Genomic DNA, 10,130 nt, shown 5'->3' with positions numbered 1-10,130 from the left:
CACTCCCTCACACTCTCACACTTCCTCTCTCAAGCAACAAGCTTAAGCAAGTAAGAAGAAGAAGAAGAAGAAGAAGAAGAAGAAGAAAGCTACTTTTGGCCACACACAAGAATGAGCTTCTTATTCACTTTTCAACTTTATATACAAAGCTCTAAATCCCTTTTGGGCGGTCATCTCCTTATCTCCTTTTTTACATGGCCAGCTGTGGCCTAGGCCCTTTTTCCCATTGTTATCTTATCTTTCTAGCTTCTTTCCTACCGCCCATCTACCTTTACAAATTGCACAGTTGAGAGCCCAACGCTCTTAAAATCTATACCTTTTGAGGATATTTACAAAAACCAATGTCCGAAATATCAAAATAGGCTAAAATTATTCAAAAATGAGGTCGTTTTGAACCACCCATATATGAATACTAACACTAATGACTAATATGACATTGAATCTCTAGATTAATAAGAAAGTCGAAATCATTTACCTCTATCTATACCTCATTTACCACCTCTTCTTCTACCTCTCCTACAAGCTCCTCTACTGTTCTCTCTCCTCCATTCACTTCTCTCTACCTCTACATCTTCATTTTCCTTGTGTCTCATCCTCTAAGTATAGCTCTATTTTTATTTTCTTTCTTTACCTCCTCTTCTTTCCCTCCCTTGCCTCTATTATAATGCCTAGCCCTCTTCATGAAGCCTTTGCATTACACACAACTCACCTTAAGTCTTAGCCTTAAGTTTTCTTTTTGTATATACTATCTACTACTTTTTATACTTGCCACTTTTGACTTGCTATACCATGATCCATGAATCATAATTCATCATTACAACTAGCTTCTTTTCTTGATCCATTGTATGTCTCTTTAATATTATAAATCAAATTAGATCTTGAAAATTACTTACGACTAGAGTCTTGGATTTACATTTTGTCCTAACCTCTCATTATATTCATGACTTATTGTCAAAAAGTAAAGCAAAGACATTTGTAGTTTATAAACTGTATTAGTATTGAATGGATAATGCCTTGTGATGCTCTATCTTATGGATAACCATTCTCATGTTAAATCAAGTAATATTTACTAGCCTAACCCTTAAATTTTCTATGTATTTTTCAATGACTATATGAAACACTAAATTTTATTCGAGATGTTTTTCCATACATTTGAAACTATACTAAGTCCACGGAGTGGACAAATTGAACGGATCATATTTGACTATCTTGCATATTGCACCTATGTAAACCACCCTTGGGCTATAATTTTGAAGCTAATAATACATTCCTTCCATTGATATTTGATATTCTCTCATTTCGTTTTCTTTACCTTGTGAGAGCCCTTGCAAGTTGGTAGCATGATAACCCAATTTTTTATACTAGATATTTTGGACTCCCACTTTTCATTTGCACTTTTGTTAAAGACCATGCAAGAGTTTATCGAATGAGAATGCCTTGTGGATGCCATGTAAAAATGAAAGCATAGGTAATATGTAAAGAAAGAAACTCAAAGAGAAAAGGTTGATAAACTCAAAAAGAATCACATACATCTCGAAAGTTACAAAACATATAACATTAACTGCATCTCATTTCTACATCTTTTGATACCTTCTATTTGCTTTATGACCTTTGCGACTAGAAAAGATGTCAAATTTCAAAAAAATGTATTAAACGGTAGGAGAAATCCATGAAATGGGCTATATTATGTTCTAAGTAGAGGAAACAAGGATGCTATATTCTTACACAGATAGCATTCATTAATTCAATGACTAACAAAAGTGTCATTCTTGACACGTATTGACCGTAATGATTTTGCAATAGTAACAATTGCAAACTTTCCTAAAGATATTTGCATCATCATAATTACACCTTCATAAGATCTTACATAGCATGAACTTCTAGAGGTTTAGTTCATGTCATCTATCACAAATCTACATAAGCACAAGTACCAATGTAGAGGATATCCATCCACACAACGCACAATGTGTGCAGCCATTGTAGTTCAATTGGTAAGCTGAAAGTAGAAATTTCAATACATCTTGAGTCCAATGTCTACAATATTCACATAAATAGACATAGGATGATAGATAACTCAGGACCACAAACTTTGTCTGTGAAGCATGCTCTCAACAAATCTAGGTTGAATTAGAACTCTTGCACAAAGATTTTAAAATTAGAAGTTGATTATTAGACATGTTTACACTCAACTTGCATTATATGCTCTACTTATGCAACTTGTCTACAAAAGACTTGTCATTAGCACTTAAACAATAGCCCCTCCAATCTTGCAAAAGAAACCAATCCTCACCCAACACTGGCATACACAAATACCACATTTGAGATCAGATTTTTGATTCAGTGTGGTATTATTTCTGCTATATTTTTGCTATTATCACCCAAACCTTTTTTGTGAGCACGTGCCATGGCTCAAATATCATCTTCAATTGGCAACTAGAACCAGCTATTCTAGATGTAAAAGTCACCAGCTATTAGAGATGGCTATTCAGATTAGATAAAAAGAACAAATTTCAATTCTGACTCCAACTAAATGAGTGTCGTGCAACTGCCCATTTAGGTCTTCAGCTTTTAATCCTTTGAACAATATCCAGCCATCACCACAACAAAACAAAGTATAACGTTCATCAAATAACAATATCCAGGTATCACCAAAGAAACTAGTATAATGTTATCAGACCCCCACTGAGGGGGAGTATATAGTGAGAGACATCAGTAGGTACTGGCACACTACTGATGTCTATCACTACTAATATGGGGTTTTCTTCAGCCTTAAAAACCCCAGTATGACATATGATTACAGAGCTGAATTACAGACATGATTTGCTATGATTCCTACATGCGAACCTTCTTTACACACGCCCATACCAAAATGTGCTGAAATTGGGGTGCTTGGGCCGGGGATAATAAGCTTCCCTACTGATGGCTATTCCTAAAGGTAATATCAACAAGTAGCCTTCTTTATGATCCCCCGCACTGAAAATGGGGTGCTTGGGACAGGAATAAACTTCCCAAGAAGGCCAATGGGCCAACTGAGTGATGCCAGCCCCATGCAGATGAGCCACTGATGCCAATCCAGGCGCATCGTGGAGGCAAACCTCTCCAAGAATTCCACCATCACCACCTGCAGCACCAGAGTGACAGCAATAATGCCCATAAATAAGCGGTTGTCCAATATGCCTTTGAAGATGTTCTTCCGTTCAGGTTGTCGAGCATTCACTTCATTAAAGATTTGGCAAAAGACGAAGGTATTAAAGATGATGGTACGATTGACAAGAGCTGCATTTGCTCCTGACAGGTGGAGAAGTGATTCACCACGGAACTGAAGGGTGAGGAGGATGGTCACCTGGTAAGCAGCTTGTAAAGCCACGTTGCGCCACATGATATTGCTGATAAGAGGCTCCTCACGGGCCACTGGTGGCTTCAGCATGAGACTGTCTGTGGGTGGTTCGGTGGCTAATGCCAATGCTCCAAGTGTGTCCATGATGAGGTTTACCCAGAGGAGTTGTACCGCTGTCAATGGCACACTCCCAGAACTAACAGCAGCCACAAAATTCACCGCTAATGCTGCCACATTGACTGTGAGTTGGAATTGCAGAAACTTTTGTATGTTTGAGTTTATGGAACGACCCCATCTCACCACCTTGGCAATGGAAGAGAAGTTGTCATCCAAAATAATAATATCAGAACTCTCCTTTGCTACTTCTGTGCCTTCCACACCCATGGACAACCCAATATCGGCTTTGTGTAAAGCGGGGGCATCATTAGTGCCATCTCCTGTTACGGCCACAACGTCCCCCCTGGCTTGCAGACTTTCCACAAGCAGCAGCTTGTCAGAAGGCAGTGCCCTTGCCAAGACAGCCAAACGGGGTAGATAAACTCTCATTTCCCTTTCAGTCCAGTTCCGGAAGGTCGATCCCTCCACAACAATGGCTTCACTGTCCTCTAAAATCCCACATTCAATTGCAATTGCCTTTGCAGTCACAAGATTGTCCCCCGTCACCATCCTCACTTTCACTCCAGCTTTCTTCACCACGGAGACTGCATTTCTCACCCCTGGTCTGCAAGGATCCTTCATGCCCACCACAGCAAGCAATGTCAAATCTTTCTCTGGCAACTCCCATCCTTCTAGAAACTCACAGATGTCTCCTGATCTTACTTCACAGTAGGCAAAAGCTATACAACGAAGGCTATCTTCTGCCATCTTCTCGATTGATTCCAAAAGCTCCTTCCTTTTTGATGAGGTAATGTCACTTGCCAAACCTCCATCCATCCATTTGCTGCAAATGGACAGGATCATTTCTGCTGCTCCCTTCCAATGAATGACCACTCTACCGTCATTATTCTGATTCACCGCAACTCCTGCTCGTTTCTTCTTGGAGTTAAATGCATTCACCTTGAAAACAGTGGACATAGCCTTGGCCTTCTCAAACTGCATGCCAGTTTTCAAGCCCCACCTCAACAGGGCCTTCTCTGTAGGACTGCCACTGACCTCTGCCCTCTCCATTCCAGTACCTGGAGGCCTGAACACGTTACCTGTGGTATTCTGTGCTATGGCTTCATATAGGAGGCCAGAAACATCTTCCAAAATAGTCGGGACTGGCACCTGAGCACCATCCTCATGATTAGTGTATACACCTGCTAGCCATGACTTGGCAACAGTCATCTGATTGAGGGTAAGAGTACCTGTTTTGTCAGTGCAAATAGTGGTAGATGAACCCATGGTCTCACAAGCTGCCAGTTGTCGGACTAAAGCTTTATCCGCCATCATCTTGCGCATAGAATAGGCTAGCGTCAGAGTAACCGCAAGGGGAAGACCTTCTGGAACGGCCACCACAATAATAGTCACAGCAATGGTAAGAATGTGAACCACGCTGTCCATGGCATCACTTGCACTAGTTTTTCCAGCTTGAAATTTTCCAGAACTGCTGTCACTTTTGTGGCCTGTGAAGTAGAAGACAAGCAGGATGACCAAGACAAGCAAGGCAACCATGAGTCCAACATAACCTATGAGCTTTGCAGCAGCATCCAAACGCTTTTGAAGAGGCGTCTGTTCATTGTTGTCGGTGCTGATAGTTGCCATTATCGTGCCCCACTCTGTGTCGATTCCAACTGCGGTCACTAACATCAAGCCAAATCCATCTTCCACTTTGCACCCGGACAATAGGAAGGGATGCTCAATAGGATCAGCAGTAAAGGCATCGCTCTCTCCTGTAACACTGGACTCGTTGATGAGCAAAGAGTGGCCTTCAATGCACAGGCCGTCAGCGGGAACTTGATCTCCTGTGCGAAGCTGCACAAGGTCTCCTACGACCAGGTCAAAAATTGAGACAGAGGATGTTCTTCCACGCCGAATGGTCTGCACGTATATGTTCTCTTTCTCATGGTTGAGCTTTTCGAATTGTTTGCCTTGTCTGTGGTTACTAACCGCAGTGACAACGATGACGAGAATAACCGCGAAGGCAATGCTGGCACCATCGTACCAGCCCTCACTAGGCCCGTCACTCTTGATGCCAAAACCAAGGGAGAGGACAGCGCACAACATAAGGATGCCAAGGGTGACATCTTGGCAGGCATTCCACAGGAAATGCCAGAAAGACTTGCTGTGTTTTCTAGGGTATACATTAGTACCAAAAATGCGCTGCCTGTAAGCGAGCTCCTCCTGGATGGGCACGGCCGCACCGAGGCCAGTGTGCAGGCTGGTACGAAGATAATCGGCGACGCCAGCTTGCTGGCCAAGGTGGAGCAAAGCCTGGGAATCACGATAGCGGACAAGTCTTTGGAGCTCCGAACGCAGGTCGGGAGGGAAGGCAGGAAGGTCGGCAGCGGCAGGCGAGTCGTCTGCGTCTGCGACGTCGAGGAGGACGAAGCCGAGGGAGGGCGGGGCGGAGGGGGCGATGCGGGAGAGCTGCTGCGTGATGCGGAAGCGATGAGCGGCGATGACGACGAAGGCGACGGCCCTGAGGGAGATGACAAGGTCGCTGCTGCCGCTGCCGTCTCGCAGGTATGACGAAGCTCTCTTCATCCAAAGAATCCCCGGGGGTGGCCTTGTTTTGTTGTGTCGACTGAAGGTGCTGGTTTGCTACAAAAGGAAAGACACGAAACTGTGGGCTTGTATCGGAGCAGGCAGAAAGAGTCTGGTGTAGGGATGGATTTGTTTATGTAGTTTTGGCTTAGTACGCGCTAGTGCTTTTCACGCACGGTCACGTGCCGTGTCCGCAAAGTCCAACACGCGCTCGTGGCTTCCCCAGGGCGACTTAAATTCTCGTGTGGCGGTGTATCTCCCGTCCTCCCTCTCCAACCCGCCACGTCACACCTGGTGTTTGCTTCCAAACTCTCTTAAAGACTCAGTCCATGTAATTACCAAAGCCGGTTAGATTTGATAAATTTCTATTTGATTGCAACCTAGAAGGACTTTAACTTTGGCCTTCTCTAATTGGACATAATATATCATATCATAATACAAATCATCCTAAGAGGATTAATGTTAGAATTGTGATGGTTATGTTTGTAAATATAGCACGTAGTGATATTGAAAAGATGTTTCTTGTAATTTTTAAATCAATAGGCATGATTTCGATATTGAAATTATAAGTTTACTAATGATTGCTTATATGTCATCTTCTCTCTCTCTCTCTCTCTCTCTCTCTCTCTCTCTCAAAATACCATACTAAAATGTTTAAAGTGCAAAGTAACATAGGCCCTTAAAATCACTCAATGAAAATTATGTGTCCCTAGCAAGGACTATGGAACCTTGACTAGTTATGTGGAGACAATATTTGATACGTGGTTTTTAAAACTGTGGCGAGAGGTGAAGGCCCTTTGGACCACCAATGCAAAAACCAATCTCTTTGCGCATATCATATTTGATTATATATGGAAGGTCCTCTAGGGAGAAGATGTTCTCAAGGGTCCACCATGTGTAGGACTGGATGCACTCTTCTTTTTATGCAATTGAGACAGGATGTGGCCATGTTGCGTGAGGAGGCGGCCTCCTTGAAAATATGTAAACTATGATATTTATCTCGAACCCGTGATCTAGCAAAGCAATACATAGTTTCTCAATGTCTTGAATCTTAACCATTGTCTCAGTGGTCACTCGAGCCCAATGTCTTCTAGAGAAATAATTGTGGGGAATCATCATTACTCTCCTCAACTAGCCCCTCAATCATGATGTCCTGCATGTTTGGTTCCTCTGAGGTCTGAATCACATGTTTCTTCCTCTTGATCATATCTATAATTTCCTTGCGAAACTCTCTTGCAATCCCCAAAACCTCTCCTAGAGTGAACTCTACCATGCTATTCAAGATCCTCTCTTCCAACACTCTTTCAGATTTGTCGATCACAGACTCAATGTCTAAAGCAAGCTTACACCCTAGCTTTTTCTTCAGTTTAGCATTCTCCTTCTTTTGTACATCCTCTTTACTTTGATCGGGCTCTAGTCTAGAAGGTGGTGCTATAGGCTCACCCCCTCTAGTCTTGTTTGCTTTCTCAAATCGCCTTTCTCAAAGTCAATACCAAGTAGCAATCCTATATCACACAAGTAAATATTACTATCTTTGAAGAAAATAAGATATTCGCATAAAGTATCCTTACAGGTATTATAGTCTTTCCAAGAATGTTATGTACTAGAAGCGGTATAGGATGAAATAAAATTAATGCAATAGTAATTACTAACCCATTTCATATTTCATCTAGTGACTCTTTACTTCATGATGTTATTGGATATGAAATGTATAGTTTTTTGAATGTTTCTTTAGATTTAGATTCAAATGGCTCCAAAAGATATGGATAGCACTACTTTTATTACAAAGTGGGATGCATACATCAACATGGTTATGAATCTAATAAGCGATTGAAGTCCTTGATGAGCCCTTTCACGTCAGAGGCACTTACCACGGAAAGAAGAGAATTCTAAAGTATGAGGCTTGAACAATATATTCTTTGACCTAAGAACTTTGTAGAGAACTATGATGAGGATTTATATGCTAGAGCATGTTGTGGTGTTTTAGCTTCCAAGAAAATCCTATGTAAAGATGAATGAGCCTTTCAATTATTGTGCAGAGTGCATGAAGTGTATATATATGAGCATTGGCCAAAGGAATATCTAAAATTGACTTGAATTGTGAGTCTTTGATATGCACATAGGGGGCTCTATTCTAGTTGCTTGAGCTCAGTTGTGCAGTTGTTGGGGACATGCAATATAGGCAGAGACATCTAGAGTTTTCTCCTTTAGACACATTGTACATGCATTTGAGTGTCTTTAAGTCACTAGCTATGTGCCATTCGGCCTTGTAGTTTGCAAATCCCTCGACAAATAGCTCTTCTCCTGCTTGTTCGGTCTTAATCACATCAAGTATTAAAGTTTGATGGAAAACAAAATACAATATATCAAAAACCTTTGTTTCTACTTCAAAAGCTCCTAACCACCAAATATTGAGTTCAAATTGAACACTAAATGACATTGAATCATTGCAATGACTTGATAAAAGTCCTCTATTCATCAAAGTAATGGAGAACCTCTCTAATTTTGTATACTTTAGAATCTCACTTTCATCAAGTTTAATCACAAACCTAGCTACTCCTTGTGCCTCTTCTAAAGAAAAATCATAGAATCTAATCATTAAACATTGCAAGGTAGGCAAATCAAGGAAAATGTTATTCAATTCATTGTAAATAACCTCTTTCTTCTTGCTTTTGAAGTTGGCCTTGATATGGAAAGGCTCACCCAAAAATTCCATCACCTTGCCATTGACTCTTTATCTAATAGTCTTCACCATAGATGGCCTTGGAAGTAAACAATTTCGTATTTGACCCTGTTTTATATTTGATTACATTAGCTAGAAAATTTATGTATATGCATCCCGACTAATACCAATATAATCCAAAGTCTTCTGCACCAACTCAGAATTCAAAGAATAATGCATAATAAAAGAATACAAGTACTCTCTCTTTACTTTTTTGAACTTCTTCTTCTCAAGAATATTCTTTGGCATTGCGAAGGGCAAGAGATGATAATAAAACTCAAATGCCTTTGAAGTATCTCTCTCACTTAAATTTGGTTGAAGAAGATACCTAAAAAATTTCAACATCATAACTAAGATACTATTAGAACCAACATTTCTTAAGTAAAAAGATATAACTTGTTGCTTCGATTCTTTTACTGCAACCACCTCCTCCCCATTTGAGATGCTCAATATTATTGAGAGATGTTTGTCAATTTTAAAGGCCTAAACTAGTTTATTTTCTTTGGTATGCTTTGATGCATTTTTCCAATGAATGATTCTTTAGTTGACAATCATGTAGTTTTTGCAATAACTCATCTCTATGTTTTTTTAACAAGTGATTCTCTAATTTAAGAACATCCTTATCTACGATAAGATTAAATGTATAGCCCAAAAATCTATTATAACGATTACCAATAAATCACATTAGTGAAGAGCTACTATAAAAAGGAGGAGTATAATTATTTTTAGGATCTTTGGGATATAATCTTCCATCCAACCAAAGATCAAAATTTTTTTCCCTTCAAATCGAAACCCATGTTTCATGAACTTTGAAACAATGCTTTGTTTTATTCTTTTTTTGATTGGTTCATACTCACGTTTTAGCTCAACATGAAGGTGATAGAGAGCTCTTTTACTAGTGTTACAAGGATCATTGGATGATTGATCCATAGTAAAGATGTGATTTGTAACTTTGAATAAGATGATATTGTGTGATTTCAAAAAAGTTGAATAATGAGTAAATCAACCAACAACGAGAAGAAGAAGGAAAAGAGAGAATGAGGATGGAGGGACGCAATGAGATATTAAAAAAAATCAAATTTAATATTCGCTTTCACTTCTATCAAGACAAGGTAGGACCCTTATTAAATTAGTCATCATCATCTTTACAACGGCCTACATTTCTAGGTTTGATGCAAGCTACGAGAATATTATGATAATGATCTTTTAACAAATTTAGATATATTCATTTATCAAAATGTAAACTTTGCAGTAACTCATCTCTATGTTTTGTTAACAAGTGATTCTCTAATTTAAGAACATCCTTATCTACAATAAGATTAAATGTATAGCCCAAAAATCTATTATAACCATCATTCATAAACCACATTAGTGAAGAGCTACTAT

General features: G+C 39.9%; 1 protein-coding gene across 1 annotated transcript; it reads right to left on the bottom strand.

Annotated features, from left to right (window-relative positions):
• Positions 1–2,423: 2,423 nt before the first annotated feature.
• LOC148039987 (calcium-transporting ATPase 8, plasma membrane-type-like) lies at positions 2,424–6,111 on the bottom strand. Its single transcript, XM_087695572.1, has 2 exons — positions 3,344–6,111; positions 2,424–3,121 (listed from the first exon to the last, which is right to left on the bottom strand). Exons 1-2 carry the CDS (start codon positions 6,020–6,022, stop codon positions 2,942–2,944), a joined length of 2,859 nt encoding a protein of 952 aa, XP_087551698.1. The 5' UTR covers positions 6,023–6,111; the 3' UTR covers positions 2,424–2,941.
• Positions 6,112–10,130: the final 4,019 nt, after the last annotated feature.

This window comes from Lygodium microphyllum, chromosome 2 (genome assembly GCF_053477565.2).
Source record: "Lygodium microphyllum isolate KBCC chromosome 2, Lygodium_microphyllum_v1.1.10, whole genome shotgun sequence".
In the NCBI taxonomy this organism is placed as follows: domain Eukaryota; kingdom Viridiplantae; phylum Streptophyta; class Polypodiopsida; order Schizaeales; family Lygodiaceae; genus Lygodium; species Lygodium microphyllum.
Note: the sequence above shows the minus strand (reverse complement) of the source record. Positions and strands in the feature narration are given on the sequence as shown.